Source organism: Colletotrichum orchidophilum (assembly GCF_001831195.1).
Source record: "Colletotrichum orchidophilum strain IMI 309357 chromosome Unknown Scaffold_274.1, whole genome shotgun sequence".
NCBI lineage: Eukaryota > Fungi > Ascomycota > Sordariomycetes > Glomerellales > Glomerellaceae > Colletotrichum > Colletotrichum orchidophilum.
The window spans coordinates 1-17,182 of NW_019173230.1; the positions used below are offsets into that span (position 1 = coordinate 1).

At 55.0% G+C, this 17,182-nt stretch overlaps 7 protein-coding genes across 7 annotated transcripts; 3 read left to right on the plus strand and 4 right to left on the minus strand.

Moving 5' to 3' along the window:
* Positions 1–544: 544 nt before the first annotated feature.
* CORC01_14344 (subtilase) lies at positions 545–2,955 on the plus strand (the record flags this gene model as incomplete). Its single annotated transcript, XM_022625955.1, has 3 exons — positions 545–691; positions 747–1,814; positions 1,897–2,955. The coding sequence occupies 3 exons, from the start codon at positions 545–547 to the stop codon at positions 2,953–2,955; spliced, it is 2,274 nt and encodes a 757-aa protein (XP_022467530.1).
* A 112-nt stretch (positions 2,956–3,067) lies between these two features.
* Positions 3,068–3,827, minus strand: CORC01_14345 (DJ-1/PfpI family protein; the record flags this gene model as incomplete). Its single annotated transcript, XM_022625956.1, has 2 exons — positions 3,068–3,192; positions 3,254–3,827. The coding sequence occupies 2 exons, from the start codon at positions 3,825–3,827 to the stop codon at positions 3,068–3,070; spliced, it is 699 nt and encodes a 232-aa protein (XP_022467531.1).
* Positions 3,828–5,042: 1,215 nt separating this feature from the next.
* On the plus strand, positions 5,043–7,930 carry CORC01_14346 (uncharacterized protein; the record flags this gene model as incomplete). Its single annotated transcript, XM_022625957.1, has 2 exons — positions 5,043–5,693; positions 5,750–7,930. The coding sequence occupies 2 exons, from the start codon at positions 5,043–5,045 to the stop codon at positions 7,928–7,930; spliced, it is 2,832 nt and encodes a 943-aa protein (XP_022467532.1).
* Positions 7,931–8,650: 720 nt separating this feature from the next.
* Positions 8,651–9,937, minus strand: CORC01_14347 (peroxidase; the record flags this gene model as incomplete). The annotated part of the gene is made up of 2 exons (XM_022625958.1): positions 8,651–8,863; positions 8,939–9,937. 2 exons carry the CDS (start codon positions 9,935–9,937, stop codon positions 8,651–8,653), a joined length of 1,212 nt encoding a protein of 403 aa, XP_022467533.1.
* Positions 9,938–11,941: 2,004 nt separating this feature from the next.
* Positions 11,942–13,315, minus strand: CORC01_14348 (WD repeat domain-containing protein; the record flags this gene model as incomplete). The annotated part of the gene is made up of 1 exon (XM_022625959.1): positions 11,942–13,315. The coding sequence occupies one exon, from the start codon at positions 13,313–13,315 to the stop codon at positions 11,942–11,944; it is 1,374 nt and encodes a 457-aa protein (XP_022467534.1).
* Positions 13,316–14,894: 1,579 nt separating this feature from the next.
* CORC01_14349 (ATP synthase F0) lies at positions 14,895–16,057 on the plus strand (the record flags this gene model as incomplete). Its single annotated transcript, XM_022625960.1, has 3 exons — positions 14,895–14,968; positions 15,034–15,291; positions 15,352–16,057. The coding sequence occupies 3 exons, from the start codon at positions 14,895–14,897 to the stop codon at positions 16,055–16,057; spliced, it is 1,038 nt and encodes a 345-aa protein (XP_022467535.1).
* Positions 16,058–16,860: 803 nt separating this feature from the next.
* CORC01_14350 (uncharacterized protein) lies at positions 16,861–17,100 on the minus strand (the record flags this gene model as incomplete). The annotated part of the gene is made up of 1 exon (XM_022625961.1): positions 16,861–17,100. One exon carries the CDS (start codon positions 17,098–17,100, stop codon positions 16,861–16,863), a length of 240 nt encoding a protein of 79 aa, XP_022467536.1.
* Positions 17,101–17,182: the final 82 nt, after the last annotated feature.

A 17,182-nucleotide genomic window follows, 5' to 3' on the forward strand; every position in this document is an offset into this window, starting at 1 on the left:
CGAAGGGGGGGGGGGGGGGGGGGGGGCCCCCTTTTTGTTGGGTTTAAACCCGCAAAAAAACCCCCAACCCCCCCCTCCCCCCCTTTTTTTTCAAAAACCCCCCCCCACCCCCCCTTTTCCCCCCCCCTTTCTCGCCCTTTTTTTTTCCCCCTCTCATTTGGGGGCTTTTTTGTGGGAAACAGTGGTTCCCCCCCACTCCACACCCCCGTTGTGTACGAAACCGATGTTTGTGCACTGTCTTATCTTGCTCAATCGCTCTCAGTCAGCTCATGTTGCCCCGCCCTTGAGTCGCTTCTTCTATCTGCATGTCAATTTGGGCGATTTTTGGTGGAGAACTGTGGTCCCCCTCATCACAACATCGCGATAGTGTCGAATGCGACGTTGATGACCATGGGCTAGCTACCTCTCGAAGCGCGCCCATCATATCGTTCGAGCTGCAAGCATATAAAGCAGCATATAATGCAGGTACAATGTGATTCGGCTCCCTCATAAGCCTGGACTACAGGACTTTGAGGTTCTTTACAGCCAAGGCAATCAGTTCACCATGGTCACCTTGAAAGCGTCGCTTGCGGCATTGGCCGGCATCGTGGCCTTATCCTCTGCATCGGGTGCGAAGAGAGATGAGGTAACGCCAGTCTTTGAGAAGATCAACATACCTGGTGCCTTTATTGTCGAGTTTGCCGACGATCAGGTCAGTAAGCCAACTTTGATCAATAATCGTTGGCAAGCTTTCTAACGTGTAGCAGGATGGCAGCGGATTCATCAGTCAGCTCGAGGCAGAAACCGGCCTGGCCAAGGTCTCGCAGCGTCTCAACCTCCAGTCCAAGATCTTTAAGGGCGTCTCTATCCACGTCGAAGGCTCCAACAATGAGACAGCCCAGACGATTGCCAGACTCCCGCAAGTCAAGAAAATCTGGCCCGTCCCGCTCATCAGCGTGCCCGAGCTGGACATCGCCTGGACCGGCAAAGACAAGACCTCGTCAAAATACAAACGCCAATTCAACTCCACCGACACCTGGCCCCCTCACGTCATGACCCAAGTCGACAAGCTCCGCGCCAAGGGCTTCATCGGCAAGGGCCTCAAGATCGGCATCGTCGACACCGGCATCGACTACACCCACCCTGCCCTGGGCGGGTGTTTCGGCCCGGGCTGTCTCGTCGAATTCGGTTACGACCTCGTGGGCGACGCCTACGACGGTACGAACACGCCCGTCCCCGACGCGGACCCCTTTGAGAACTGCATCGGCCACGGCACGCACGTCGCCGGCATCATCGCGGCGCAGGAAAACCCCATGGGCTTCACCGGTGCGGCTCCCGGCGTGAAGCTGGGCATGTACCGGGTTTTTGCCTGCAATGGGAATGGTAACGGCGACGTCCTGCTCGCCGGCGTGATCAAGGCCTTCGAGGACGGCAGCGACATCATCACAGGTTCCATCGGCGGGCCCAGTGGGTGGGCCGGCGAGGCTTTTGCCGTGGCTGTCTCGCGGATCGTGGCCGCGGGCGTTCCCTGCACTTTCGCCGCAGGTAACGAGGTCGGTGGCACGGAGGGCCTGTTTGGCATCAGCACACCGAGCACCGGCGACGGCGTGATGTCCATCTCCTCCTACCAGAGTAAGGGAGCGGATAGTGAGGGAAAAGTTTCGGCCTTCACGAGCTGGGGCCCTACCTTTGAGCTCAATCTTGCGCCGAGCTTCGGTGCCCCCGGTGCCGGTATCTTGAGCACGTGGCCTGTGGCACTTGGTGAGTACGCCGAGGCGTCTGGTACATCCATGTCGACTCCTCTTGTTGCCAGTATTGTGGCCCTTATATCTCAGGTAGGTTCCCTCATACTGTCGTTGGTGTTGTATGGAGGTTACGCCTCACCTTGTCTCGGACAACTCGACTTACACTGAATAGGCACGGGGCACCATAGATCCAGACCTGATCAAGAGATTACTTGCTTCGACCGCAAAGCCGAACCTGTCGCAGGACTATGATACTGACCACGTCGATGCCGGTCTCGGTTCCGTGGCGCAACAGGGAGCCGGCTTGGTCCAGGCATACGATGCAGCCTACGCGACATCCGTTCTCAGCGTCGCTGGTCTATCATTCAACGATACCGACAACTTCATCTCCGAGACCACCTTCACCGTGACCAATGTCGGAGACACAACGGCAACGTACAACGTGTCCCACAACCCGGCCTTGACTGCCACCACTCTCAGCGACATCTATCGTCAAAGCTCCCCCGAGCTGTTTACGACGTACGCGACTCTGACCTTTGAACCCTCCAGCTTCAGCCTGGAGCCCAACGCCACTGGCGAAGTCCGCATCAGCGTGGTTCCTCCCAAAGGCTTGGATGCGGCGGCTCTCCCGCTGTACTCTGGATGGGTCACTCTCAACGGCACCAATGGCGACGGCGAGATCGCGCTCTCGGTCCCTTATATTGGCGTCGCGGGGTCGATGAAGAATGTCACAGTCCTAGCTTCACAACGTCTAATCTTCACTCGCAGCGACGATCAGAGGAATCCGGATGTGGCCGCCAACTCCACGTTCCAGTTCCCCGCTCCAGCTGCACATCCCGACTGGGCCCTGCCTTTGGCCAATACCTCGGACCTCGTGCTTCCCCTCGGAGCTCTTCCGAGCCAGTTGCTGTGGCTGGTCATGGGAAGCTCCGAAGTTCGTCTCGAAGCCGTGCCAGTCGCGTCGCCGGGTTCTGCGCCGAACCCGGATGCAAAGGACAATGGCCTCGGCGTGGTGAGCCTTGGAAACGTGGCTGGGTATCCAATGACTTATGTTAGACCAATTGGCTGGACGAGCCCTTGGGATGGCAGCTTGGCGGATGGGTCTTGGGTGCCGGCCGGCAGGTATCAGCTCAGTATTTTCGCTCTGAAGATCATGGCGGATAGAACCCTGCCGGAGAGTTGGGATCGGTACGATTCCCCAGAGTTCATCATTCGTTATGTGGACGCGTGAGCAACCTGTCCTCGACACAATTGAACTTCATCTGGCTTTGCAAATAGGTGTGCGATGTAGTTTTCATTCGTAAGACTCATAAATACTACTTGGTCGATTCCTCAAACTGCATTCATCTAGAAGTCTTGTAAAACTGGTTCAACGCCAACTCTTCGAAAGAGATGGCTTCGAGGGCCAATTTTTGTACGAATCCAGGATCAAAGTTCTTGTTCAAATACGTGATGATCATTGAAAGACCTGTAGACATGTAAGCATCGACAGCCAGTGATTGAGGGGACCAAAGAAAAGTGAGTCTCACCAGCGCCAGCTCCACCTCCTGTCCAGAGCTCGCCCTTCCCCTCGCCATCATACTCCTTCTCCTCGACAACCCACCTTTGGTCGAGCCATTCAGTCTCGGGGTGAATCTGCCTCGCAATCTGCAAGAACTCGCGGTTTGTCGTGCACTTCTTGCCCTTCAACACCCCAGCGCTAGCCAACCACGGGCTACCGATGCACGTCGTCAACCAGACTCTGGTCTTGGGGTAGGCTTCTTTCATGAAGCGGTCGGCAGAAGGCGGGCGGTGATCCAGAAGCGGGCCGCCGATGAGGACGACGTCCAGGTCTCTGGGGCAGTCGTCGTAGGTGATGTTGGGGACGAACTTAAGCCCGGGTGTCATTTCGGCTGGCTCCAGGGTGGAGGAGACGAAGTAGAACGTGGTGTCGACCGGGTGGTCAACCCATTGTGAAAATTCCGGGTCAAAGTCCTTGACTTTGTTGAAGTATTGGCGCGAGAGATTGCCAAAGAGGTCGATGCCCATGATATCGCTCAGCTGCACGGCTTCCAGCATGACGCCGATGCGGATAGATTTTTTGGACCCCAAAGTAGTTGCCATGTTGCCTGCTAAAAGCCCAGATCAACGTGTTGAAATTGCAGAATGAAAACCTGGATGTGAAGAGACTCAAAGGGAATAGCCGGGTATCAAGATAAACAAATTGACTGGCCGTCAGAGGTGGTTTTATACTTCTAAACAGGAAGCAGACACCTGCTCTCTCCGCACTGATGGCCCGCATCCACCTTCCTCCGGCTTCCCCATCAAAGCCTTACTCAGCCGCCCTGCACAACCTCAAACATGGGAACCTGAACCGCTGTAATGTTACGTTGGTCTCCAGTTTCCCCCTATGGCATACTGTAGCCCACTAATCATCCGATGTTTGAACCCCAATCTCCACCCCCGAGCCGAGTGGCCTCGGGGAAGTTCTCACCTAAAACAAGCACACCGCTGGCGTGATTGTTAGTGGCCGTTGCACGGTACCCCTCGAAGGAGGGGGGGGAATAAGCGGGTCCTGCGGGCAGCTCCGGCGGCGGCGATCCGTGATTAGCTCCGAAGGGCATCGGAAGTTATTGAAAGCCCAAGCCCACATGCTTTGATCTTGTAGGAGGGTTTGGGTCGCGCAGTCCAGAGACCGCGCCTCGCTCGGCCGCCGAGTTTAAGTTCTAGCAGCGCACCAACTGAGTTCTCGACGTGGCCCCAGAGCTACTCTTTCCCTGTACTTACTTACGGTCGGGTTCATGTTTCCAGATGGCACAGCAAACTGCAGTCGGACCTAGCGCGGCCCCACGCCGGATCCGGTCAGCCGCCGGTCAGCCGGCAGGACCGACCAGTCGTCACAGTCTCCCGAGTTCCTTCCCGTTATATCCTGTTAGGTTGGTAGGAAAGAGTACGTACCCCAGAGCTGCAACTTCGAGTGGCAGGCGTGGCAATGAACGGGAGTGGGGGCCATCGGTGGACTTTGGAACGACACCTGCTAAGGTACTCTTGAGGCAGGAGTGCGAGGGACCTCCCTGGGCGTTGACATCCGTGTAGATCGCACAGAGAACGCTAAAAAGTTTTTCGTTCCATCTCCTCAATTTTGGCCAAAAGTTTGATCCTCGCATCGCCAAAGATTGGCACCCCACGTCATCATTGCCTGGCTATATACGACCCCGAGGTTTAGCTCTGATCTTATGCTTCCACTGTTGTCGGCATCCTCGGATCTAGAATCACATTTCCTCGATCCACCAGACTACGTACGCCCTTCTACCGAGAAGACAGACATAGTCGCACGTCATGGCTACCGAAGCCCTTGGACCGGCAGAATATGCACTGGCCCAGCAACTGTTCATCAGCCACAAGATGCATATGCCCGCACATCCAGAGCTCGTTGCTGAAAGCTCACAAGACTTACCATGTATCAAATATAATCCTGACCTTGAAGATTCTCCCGGACTACCTTGCTTCTCGATTCCGGAACCCATCTTCGCTTCCGAGACTGATACACAGAACCCAGAGGCTGATGATATTCTTGCAAAGTCCATCCAAGTGTTCATTCCGGAAGACATCTTCAAGCTATCTATGGAAGCCACCATACCACTCACTCGATTCTCACATGCTGTATCGAGACTCGAACTACCATCTTTGAGAAGCGACCCTAGACACGACCAAAAAGCCCTGGCCCGCGCCATAGCCGAAACCAAGTGTTTTGATTTCTTCCGCAAACCAAACACGCTGCCTCGCGAGCCTGTCGATGACTCAACGGACGAAGGTCTCAGCCTTCCACCCTCAGCGGTACATTTCCACAATCAGCTTGCCAGGGGTGCAGAGCCGGATGAGCTCGACTACACCGAAGAAGACCTTGCACACGTTGCCGAGTCGATTTATGTGGATTTTTCCCGAAGAGACCTCGAGAAATTGATCGACATGGAGATGGGCCCAACTATGGTAAAAACACATGGCCACACAACGCGTTCTGGCCTCTGCTAAGCTTTGTCGACTAGGAACGGGCCGAAGCCATGACACCACCATTAATCGCATTACCGCTTGATGATATCGACGAGGTAGAGTTCTTTATTCCGGATGCTGATGTTTGCGAGATACACCAGTTCTCAGATCCAGCAAGCCTCCTGAACGAGGATCTCGAGCAATCTCGAAATAACCTAGCCAAAGCTTACGATGAGAGTGATCTCCCCGATGTTTCATCATCTGATATCCTTGGCATTCCCTCAGACACACCCAGCTTCGAAATTGAGACACCTCGACGTAGAGACGTGGCGCCGGTCATGGAAGTTCCGATATTGCCAAGGTCCGACGAGTCTATTTCCAGAGACGAAGAGGAGGATGCCTTTCGAAACATACTACGCGATACCGTAGAGTTTTCCTTGAAGAATCTCCCAGGAGCATCAGCCTCAAGCCCAATATCCGAGAACGAATCCAGATTCAATGAGCAATTCAACCTCCTCCTGAAGGACAAAGCGGACACCATGACCCTGAAGCTCGAGCAAGAACAGGTAAAAGTCATTGACGCTATTGCCAGACTACAGCCTCCAGTCCTTGATTTCAGCACAGCCGCACCAGACTGGCAGTTCCCTGCCAAGGATGCAGGCATAATGTTTTCCTGGGTCCGTGGCCAGAGCAAGGATCAGTTCACGACACCATTTTGGCCGAGGAATCGACAAGAACAGAAAGAGCTGCGATGGATCCCTTTCCCATCGTCTTTGGGTCTCACAAATGTCAAGGAGTCCGTCGGAGACAACAAAGTCCTGCAGAATCTACTTGAAGGACGAAGATCTACAGCACTCCCCACAAGCGCTGATTACGTGGGTCAAAGGCATACCCTCAAGGTGTTGCGTTCCGACTATGACGACGACGAGCTACCGCTTCCTTGTGACGAGGACGATGTTCTGGGCAGCTCGCAATTCAGAGCCTCGCTTGATCCAAAGGAAGATATCATGGAGCTTATTCGAAAACGAAAACAAGAACAAATCGGCAGAGAAGATTCCGGAGATCAGGGGTCACCCTCTGTGGGCTTCAAGTACCGTCGAACCGGTCAACAGTCAAAGGCAGCAAAGATCCTCGGACAAGGATTGCTACTCAGCGAGAACGAGAGCAACGCCGCGGGGAAACTGCTAGCGAACTACATGAACTTGCGACGCGCCAAGCGAACCAAAAGCCCGATCGATCCGCTGTTCCCAACCACGAAGCGAATGATTACAAATGCCTCAGAGCACCCCGTTGGGCAGGCGTCATCCAAGCCCATCACATCGCAGCCGAGAACTCAGGAGAAACCCGTCGATGCTCCTGTCCCAGCCGTCAAGAATCTGGACGGCCCCTCGCGCATCATCATCTCCACCGCCCTGCCGCGAGGAATCATGTCAGCCCTCCAAGCCAAGCTACCAGGTATCGATCTCGTAGATCGAGACTTCTCACGGCACAACACCCGCGTCTGGTCACCTGGCAGTACCAAGACTGTAGAGAGACAATCCTCCTTATCCTACGAAGCCGACATCATCCCGTCCCCAGTAACAGGAATTATCCTCACAACAGTCCTCAAGGTCCGACAGAAGCCGCTCCCAGGGTCTAAGACGCAACTCTCTCAACTCCGCGAGCGCGTAACAAAAGTCGCACCGCTGTACGAACAACTAATAGTCTTGGTCTCGCAGGACAACCCCACCACCGAACACATCGGGCCGCTCCGCGGAGCCGACGCCGAGTCATACGCCTCCTTTGTCGTTTTCGCATTCTCTCTTGGAAACAACAACGACAACAGCAACGGCGACGGCTACAGCGTAAGGGTGGTATACGTGGCCGGCGGCCAACAGACGCTAGCCCAATGGACGTGCGCGCTCGTCTCGACGCACCTGAAGGAAGCTTCCCACGACGTGCAGCAAATCATCATGCCGGAAGAGACGGAATGGGAAGTCTTTCTCAGACGCGCCGGCTTCAACATGTACGCGGCCCAGGTCACTCTCGCAGTCGTCAAGGGAATGCATCCAGTAATAAACGGCGACGGCGACAGCGACGGCGACGACGGCCGCGAGGGCGGCTACTACAAAGACCAGACGCTCGTGCGCTTCCTGAGAATGAGCCCTTCGGAGAGAGCGAATACGCTCAAGGGCTTTCTTGGTAGTAGTGGTGCCCGCCAAAGTCTGGTGGACAGAATCAGTGCGCGTCTGGGCTGAAGCTGAGTCGCTGCAAGGGTAGGGCGTTCGGAAGCTGGCGAACCCATCTGCAGAGTGTTCGGATGGATTTGAGCGTGGTGGGAAAAAGGTACAGTTGTGGAGGGGATCGTACATACCGTACCTTGCGTCGAGCCTGCGTGGCGCGTGCGATTAAGCCTCGCTGCAGAAGACGATCGGTTCGCTCGGGCGAAGGGGTTTTGCATGTCGGCTTGGGCACCAGGTGATCTAAATCAGACCTCACGTCTCATTATCGGTCCGCCGAAGACGGAACTGCCCAGAGAGAGAACCGTGTCAGACGTCCACAATGTTTTTTATGATGCCGAGAAGACCAAGAGCAGAGACAGGTTACAAAGAGTTGTGTTGCTGATTATTCTAATGTCTAAGGAAACTTAATGAGAGAAATAGATATATTATACAAGTGAAATACTAATTATTCCAAGAAAAACAAAGATTATGCTCCCTACAGCCCCTGCGCCGGAATGCTGCTAGTCTTGGTCCACGCCCGCCAGGTTGAGGCCAGCCTCGGCCCATGTAAGTCGTGACTCTTTTTTGGTGGTCTATGCATATAACACCGCGAACGCCTTGGCCCTGTTTTACATGTAATAATATGGTACAAATAGTGGTTTGGAGAAAGGGAAAAGATGAAAGGCCTTGAAATATTATGTACGCTCTTTTTGCAGTAAAATATGCCACTATTATCCTCGCTGCTACCTTGGTAGTCTACACGGCGTTGGGGGGAATCTTGTCACCCCTTTCGAGAGCTTGCTTGATGGCGTCGGAGTTGATGACGCTTCCCATGACCTGGGTCAGTAGATCCTCGTCAGGCTGCTGGAAAGCCGGGCGGAAAGGTGGGAGGGCCTTGGTGCACTCGGTCAAGTCGTTGATGTTGTTGACGCCGAGGAGAGACATGCGTACATACTCGCTCGCATACGCCTAAGGTTTAGGTTGTTAGCCTGGGAAGTCTATTGCGATGGGATGAACGTGTGACGCCGGGGGAGAAAAACTTACCTCATTCCACATGAGTTGTCCGTGCGGCCCCGCTGCGAATGCCTTCCAGACGCCATTGGTGCGCGGATCTTGTGATACATTGATGTCGCTCTGGAACTTGAAGACGGCGGGCGGAGCATTGGGGTTGAGCGTCTGCTGGTAGAACGCGTTATCCCAGGTTCCTGGCGTACTGTCCTGGGGTGAATCGGCGCGCGAGGGATCAACGAAGCGCTGCTGGCTGGTGCTGTGCGCACCCAACAGAGCCACGAGGCCCGCCGGCGTGAAGGACTTGTCTGCAAAGAGCTTGAAGAGCTTGGCGGAGCTGTCAGACTGATCCGGAATTAATCTCTTGACAGCGGGCGTCGACGAGTCCTTGCGGCCGACAAAGGTACGGACGCGGGGTCCCAAGGGGCAGGAGACCGTGGCGACATTGGAAGCAGTCTGGATGAGATCGGCCATCGAAATCTTGTACTTTTTGTATTTGGCAAACCAGCCAGCCATCGTATCGCAGATTTCCTCGAGGCCCTTGTTGTCGGAGCGCGTCTTGCACTCGTTGGCGAGGATGATGGAGCCATCGGCGCCAGTACCGCCGGTGGACTTAGACCAAGCCGCCGCGTCATGGAAGCCGAGGCGGATGGCACCGCGGGCGACACTGTTGCAGCGACCGGCGTTGCCCACCATCTGCGAGGCCAAGTCGTCGGCAATGTGCTTCCAGATGCAGCACTCATCTTGTCTGCACTCTGCCGAGTTCTTGGGAGGAAGATCCGAGTCATCGTAGAAGCTCTTCAGGTCTTGACCGGGAGCCTCAGCAGTCAAAATGTCTTTGATAGCCTGTCCAGTCGCGGTGAGTTCGCGGCTCCGAAGTGTGGCAAGGTCACCAATGAGCTCCGTCGAAGGGCCGCCTCCATCAGCTTGGCGAGCCTCGAGCTGGGCATCGGCCATCATCTTGTCGATGTCCATGCCAGGGCGAGCGATCGCGACGCCGGCCAGGGCGGCAATAATAAGAGACGCAGTCTTCATGATTGCAAGGGTCCGAGTCCCACTACAAGAAACAAAGAGTAAGAGAGACAAACGACTGGAACGAATCGAACCCCGCCCGAAGGTCAGGACTGCTTGTAATGGAAGCGAAAGATGGTAGAGCTGGAAGCGAGAGATGCAGTGCTGGCCCAGGATACCGCCATAAAAGCGATTGGCATCGTCGATTGTATTTATGGGAGAGAATTCAGTCGGAATGCGTTACGGAATGTTCTAAAAAGCTTCTTTGACTTCCGGCTCATGGACAGCCGGCCGCTAGGATAGCAGAATCCCAAGTCCGACTCCTGATATGAGTAGATGCAGATGGAGTAGCTGCACACTTGGTCATTCAAGTCCGTCCATGTTACATATCTCTGAGACGTGCCCCGCGGCAGCGACGATCAAAGCAAATTCCTCGTCGGGGAAATCAACGTTTTGCTTTTGGCCGGCACAGTTGTTGGTACTGGATATTGAATTCGAACAGAAATCCCGAAAAGCGCTCCGCAGATCCACATAGCTTGAATGAGGGGCATTCACGCTGTCGGTTCCATCGTTTTTGGTGATCGTGTCCAGTCCACCGGCGGGGCTGTTTCGTTTAATGGCCCCGCCATAAGGACCTCAACCTTTCTACCTTATTTTGTGGGATCTGATGGCGATCGAAGTGTGACCGTTGCCTCTTCTCTCGCGTAGAGCAATGGAGCCAGGAAAGGAAACTGGCACGGCCGTTGATAGAGCGGTCAGTGCAAAAAGCCAACGGGGAGCTTCGCGATTCCGACCAAAAGGAATTTGAACAACGGGAACCTGTTGCTCATCCGAAATTTCTCGTAGCCGTCGGACTAAGGCTGCTACGTGGGCCATGCTAGCCAGGGACGCTGGTGTCCAGGACGGGAAATAGTTTAATGGCGAGAGAACGCTTGGTCCTGGCACCGTTCAAGTCAGACAGAGAAAGTTGTGTTTGAGAGCCTTGACGGTCCGTGTGACACAACCCGTTAGGAACGAACAATCTCCCCCAAAGTCAAGAGGACGGCAACATTGTGATGTTGGCTTGCAGAACTCAGCTGAATTATTGTTTGCTCAGTCTATGTGTCGTCGGCCGGCCGGCCAGGTTGGCGATGACGACACTTGTTGAATTGGATCTGCTGATGTTACCCGTTCGGCCGAAGAGATTTCGCATGGATAAGAATACGATGGCATGTGAAGCCTATTCTTCGGTCTCCTCATGCGTATGGTCTTGATATCCGCTGACATCAGCTCGGGTATGCGAGGCACAAGCTGTCCTCACGATGTGCAGTCGACTTTTGGTTTAGACACCCGCGGTTCGTCTTTCGGTCCCTCCCACAACACGGCCTGGGCCAGTTCCCACGTCCACACTCCACTTGCCGAATTCCATCTGATTCAACGGGCAGTGTTCGATCCGTATGGTTGAAAAGTCTAGAGAAACAGTGTAGTTCGGATGACTCTGAGATTCGACGCTCCCTTTCATCATCGGCAACACCGAGTCTGCAGAGGGCGACGTGGATATGCAGTGTGCTTAACCAACATCTGCAGCAAACCCTGCATAGGAATGCATTTGTGGGCAACTCGTAGATCTTGACCACAGCCATCCGAAATTATGTTGTCCTTCAACTCGCGTGTTGCGACCTCGGCCAGATTCGGCCTGATTCAGCTACGGATCGAGCCGCTGATCCGGCCATTGCAAGGAAGAAATTAGCCCCGTATCACAGCAACCGAAATCGTCACAAGATGAGCACCTTCGGGCTAGTGTAGCCAGACCAGAAACACCATCTTCTGTCGTAAAGAGTGCAGGTTCCACCTCATAAGGTGCGTATGGTGCGTCTAATTTGCGCGTATTTCCGAGGCCTGGAACTAAGACGCAGCACTGTAGCCGGCGGGGGTATCATGAGCACTTGAATGGCTTGAGGGGTTGAGACCTAATGTTTCGAGAGCAATCGGCGTCTGCTCGAGGCCCTGTGGGTACTACAGATGGAAGGTAAGCTGTCTCAAACCTGCTCACGAGGCCACTGGGTTATTAGCAGACTGATCCAGTGCATTTTGTGCCAACGTCCAGACTTTGAGTGAAGATTCAGTAGTGATGCACGTTGATGCCAGACGAGGCTGGCCGTCGTTGCCCGTGGCACCCAGGCCATCATCCAACTCAGCATCGCCGTGGCTGGTCCATCCACCAGAGCAAGTGGCGATTACCGATCCCGTGGGGTGGACCCCTGAGCTGCCAATGGGTGACTGATGCGCGGCCCAATCCCATGACTTTTCATGAACGCCGTCTACGCAACCGACGGCTTCATACACAAGAACCTCCCCAGTCTGCGTCCCCGCCCAGAGCTCGAAACCACCGGCCGAGTCACCGCTCTCAGGGAAGACATCACATGACAGTCGTTGTTGGTTGGTGGATGTCCGGCCAACGAGGAGGCTCAGAGGCTGGCCAGTCCCTCGCACGTCGTAAATAAGAATGCCGTTTGCTTGGCGCTCGTTGACGGCCAGATAGCGTCCACAAGGGCTCCATATAGTTTGGACAATGCCGTTACCCCCATTATCTCGGCCGAAGTGAGACTTGGCAACGCCCTGAATGCTCCAATTCGCAACTGCTTTATTTGTGCGAGTCACGTCGTATAGACCCATCCAGCGGGACCAGGTGCCCGCGGCGACGATGGAAGCCCCAGCCTCGTCCGGGTGCTGGCTTGACAGCGCAGAGACCATTCCTTTCATGCCAACGCCGCCACCTTTGAGAAGATGCCGCTTGGAGGGAATGGTAGGGATGGTCAAGATGGGACCATCAGAGCCGGTCCGTGATACGTCAAAGTGGTCGAGGCGGTTCGTTGAGCCGGCTAGGAAATGGGTCCCAGGCCAGGACCACAAGAGGGACTCGGGGCAGATATATTCCTCCGTCTCCCGCCGAATGAGCTTGTAGGAACACAGTGGAGGCGAAGACTGTGAGTCTGCAAAGACGTGGTAGAGCTGAATAGGGTGGTCTTTGCAGCCGAGAAGTGCAAGCTGGGTTTGCGGGTCGGCCAAGGAGAAGTAGGGTGACACGGCCGCCGAGTAGAAGGGCTCCGGAAGCTGCAGTTGGCCCTGCGGTGTCAACAGCCGGGGCCGGCCATTGGGGTCGAGGAGGTCTGCCGGTAGCACGTAGGCCGATAGCCGGTTGTCCGACGTTGAGGCGATCAGCGTAGTGCCGTCAGGAGTCCATTGAACTCCGCGGAAGAAGCTCATGTGCTTTCCAGGTGCATTAGGACCTCCAGCGGCTATCTCGGTGGAAGCTACAAGGTCCATGGATGGGGCGGAGGAATGAGAGGAATCCTCGGCTGAGTTTGCTGGGTCGGAGTGCTGCACAGGGTCTGCATCCTTGCTTTCCGCCGCGGGATGCATTGTTGCTCACGGCTGGCGGGCGGGCGATGATCGGGATGCACTAGCATTACTCGGTGCCGAGTGTGATTGGCGATGAAAAGTGAGGCTGGATCGCACAGCCCGTTGAAGAATCAAGATTCTGCAGGCGTGAAGATCGCAGTGGTGGTCAGAAAACCAAATAGGGCGCTATGTGCAGATATTTGCCGTTGAGAACTAAGAAGGACGCAAAGGAATGCCAAGGTAGGGATGGGGTGCTCTCCGGCTCGCGTTGGCGAGTGTTGGTGGTGTTGAGAAGAGATGCGGTGATGCCTGGCCCTGGGGCGTTGCATCGTCTTTGCCTTGGATCTGCGGCAAGCGAAAGATTGCAGCGCTACATCTGCACTTTCTGCCGTGACCTTGGCAGTGTGGAGACAAGTTCGGTAAGGCACCCTTCTTTGCACCTTCGCCCGCGGCCCAAGTTGGCTCACCATCTCCTTCACCGACCAAGTGGGTATGCAGGTGAAGGTCATGTCCTTTTGTGGCCCATTGACCGAGTCGGTAACCAGACCTTCCTTCTGTGCTTCTCCAGGGCAAACACTGCGGTAGAAATCCAAAAGGCACCTACCTGCCTTCCGCATCGTTAGGTAAGCAATGCTCTTGCGTTTCAGCCAGGGCAGACTCGGCGCACAGCGAAGACGGGCCACTAAGACAGCGACGTCATGGGGGAAGCTAGCGATGCAGGTTCCTGGTCCTAGCGCTGATTGGCGAGGGACTTGCCGCCTGCAATGCCGCACCTCACCGGCACTCCACTGCAGCCTGCCTGGGACATGAATTTTGCAGCCCAGGGCACTCACCAGTGACCACTGTTCTATGCGTTCCGTACCTACCTACTCCTCTACTCAGTCGCCAATGTGGCTCCCGTTTCCCTTTCCCTCCCGTCCCCAAACCGCAGCAGAGTCACACCCAATCTCCAGCCCCGCGGGTGCCGGACTTAATTCCTTTTAAGCACTTGACCCAACCATAACCAATCCAGCAGACTCGACAGCTCGACTCGACAGCTCCGACTCACCTTCTGACACACAAAGGCCCATCCACTGCGGATCTCAGCAGGTGAGACCTTGGAGACATTCTCTCGATTCGTGGCTGGTCGACTCATCCTCTCTTCCAGGCCAAGCAGGCTACCTCCACCCAATTCCACCGCAACTTGCAGCCAAGTCGCCGGGGGCCGGACTCTCTTGCGCCCATCTTCGCTGCCAACGACTCCATCGTCACGTCTCCTTCATCTCTCGACGATTGCTCAGTCATTTCGGCTCCATCCCCACCCAAATCACCGAATCGCCGACAGGAGCGAAGCAAAGGCGATCCTAGAGTTCCGCGACTACTTATTCCTGCTCTTCCGACGACTACGCAATGCACATCTAACTCTGCTTCCTCTTCCGTCTTGTCGCTTTGCCTTGGGCCCCGGGACCTCCGTCATCTCACCTTTGCGACGCGACCGTCAACCCGCCTACGGTGATACCCGAGAAAGAGCTGCTGTTCATTGCAACCTGCTTCAAAGGAGCTACATCCTGTGAACCAACACCTGCAAACCACCATACCACGGACGGTCTTTCTACCAAGTATGGTTGTGACAATTTTCGACGACCGCTGCGCCGAGCTTCGCGCTCCTGGCTTCCTCAACCTGACAATTTCCATGTGAGTCAACCATTGCGGGGGGGCCCTTGCAATACGCCGAGCACCAGCTAATTCCTTCTGTCCAGCATCATCCTCATCGGTCTCGTTGTCTCGTACCTGCCGCAGCACTACCGCATCATCGCCAGAGGTACCTCGGAAGGCATCTCGCCATGGTTCGTCTTGCTGGGTGTCACGTCCGCCACTGCCGGCTTTGCCAATATCTTGACCGTTCCGCCCTCGAGACGCGACATCGCCTGTTGTAGCGAATTGGGCACGTTTGAGTGTGCTGCTGGTCTGCTCGGCATCGCCCAGCTGGGCATGCAATGGATCTCCTTTGCGTTGATGTGGGCTTCCCCTCCCGTGTTTCTTTACCCATGACACGCACTAACACCTGCCTGTGACAGCCTCGTCCTATTTCTCATCTTCTTCCGATACGACGATGCCGCCATCCCCGATGAGGAGCTGGTCGATAAGCCGCCGTCGTGGCATACTGCCATAATGGTCGGTTCCGTATGCTTGATCCACGGCCTGCTCGTTATTATCCTGACTGTGGTCTTCACCACCGTACTAAGAGATCACCTCGACTCGTGGGCAAATTTCCTCGGTATCATGTCTGCCACGCTCGCCACGGTGCAGTACATTCCGCAGATCTGGACGACCTACCACATCAAGCACGTCGGCAGCTTGAGCATCCCAATGATGTGCATCCAGACCCCAGGTGGCTTCCTTTTCGCTGGAAGCCTGTTTGCCCGCCTGGGCTGGGAGGGATGGAGCACGTGGGGCGTCTTCATCCTCACTGCATCAATACAAGGCATTCTTCTTGCCATGGCCATATACTACGAATTCCAGAACCACCACGGAGAGCCACAGTCTCCCACCCTCATCGACGAGCCGAGACGTCCCAACCCAAGCAGAACGTATTCGGAGGGTTGGGAGCAGGGTCTCCCAGGCCCCTACACGGCCCATCCCGAACGGTACGCCGATACAGAGGAGGAGTTGGAGCGGTTACAAGACAGAGAGGAGCGGCAGGTCGAGCGGGAGACGAGACCCTTGCTGCGTCCTGGCGGCATCGGCGATCCGCACAAGAATTACAATGCCACGGACGACTGAGGCATCATTAGACAGCTCCTCACTTTCCTCATCATTGACATTGGTAATTAATTTAGTCATGAGGAAACCTCGATTTCCGTACGCAAAGGAAACTACTTGTGTGACACGTGCCTAGCGAGTCATCTACGTGTTTTTGATTGGTAATAATGCATCTCACGAGGTAGCAACTTGTCACTCCCATTTCCATTGCCAAGTATGTGCACTTGAAGTAAATGATTATCTTCAACGTGGAATCCGCGGGGGCACGAAGATGGACCGAAAACGAAACCGAGGAATACTAATAAGAATACTAATAAACCTTAACCTTGAAGTGAACATTGCAATGCACATTGGCAGCGGCTTCCTGCGTTCCCTCCTTGTTCTCTTGGATTTGCGCCAAATTTGTGGTCATGGCATCATTTTCAGCGTGTACATCGCTGTTTGCATGAGCGGTGCCAGCTTGCACTTGTAGCCGTAGCATCCGCCAGCTCCACGTTCAAGCTACACGCACGAGGTTAACCCCTGGTCCCCTCCACTCATATGAGGGGAGAAAATGGATTGGAAATCTGTCCATAGGAAGCCAATGCCACGTTGAGTGGGTGTATATCTATACCGGTACCATCAAACCTCTTTGATGTATCTTTACTCTTCCACCCCGCCAAGCTCCGAGACCTCTCAGGCTTGGAGGAAAGGGTGCTTATCGTCGAGTTTGAAGCTATTTTACAGACGCCTGCTGGATGGACAGAATAGCACATACCACCCCAATAAACGTCCTCCCTTCCAACGCCCGAAAGGCCCCATCAAACGGCAGGGAATGCGCGTCCCTAGAAAAACTGTATCATGCTGAACAAAAAGTGATACCATGCAGAAAAGGAGATACTGCGGCTAAGTGGAAAGCTCAGCACATCTCCCACAGGGGGCGGGGTAAGCCTGTATGCTTCTTCGGACTTGAGCGCTGATTCGGCTCTCGCACCGTCACGTACACGACCCGGCGGGCCGGTTCGCCGGTGGTGACGGAGTGGGACTGGAGACCGTAATAGTCTGAGATGGAATGCGTCAACCATCGCCTACACAAAATGAAAGTTAGCAAATCTTCCACCAACTCAACATCGTTGCAGCCCAAAAGAAAACAAGGGGAAGGGGGGG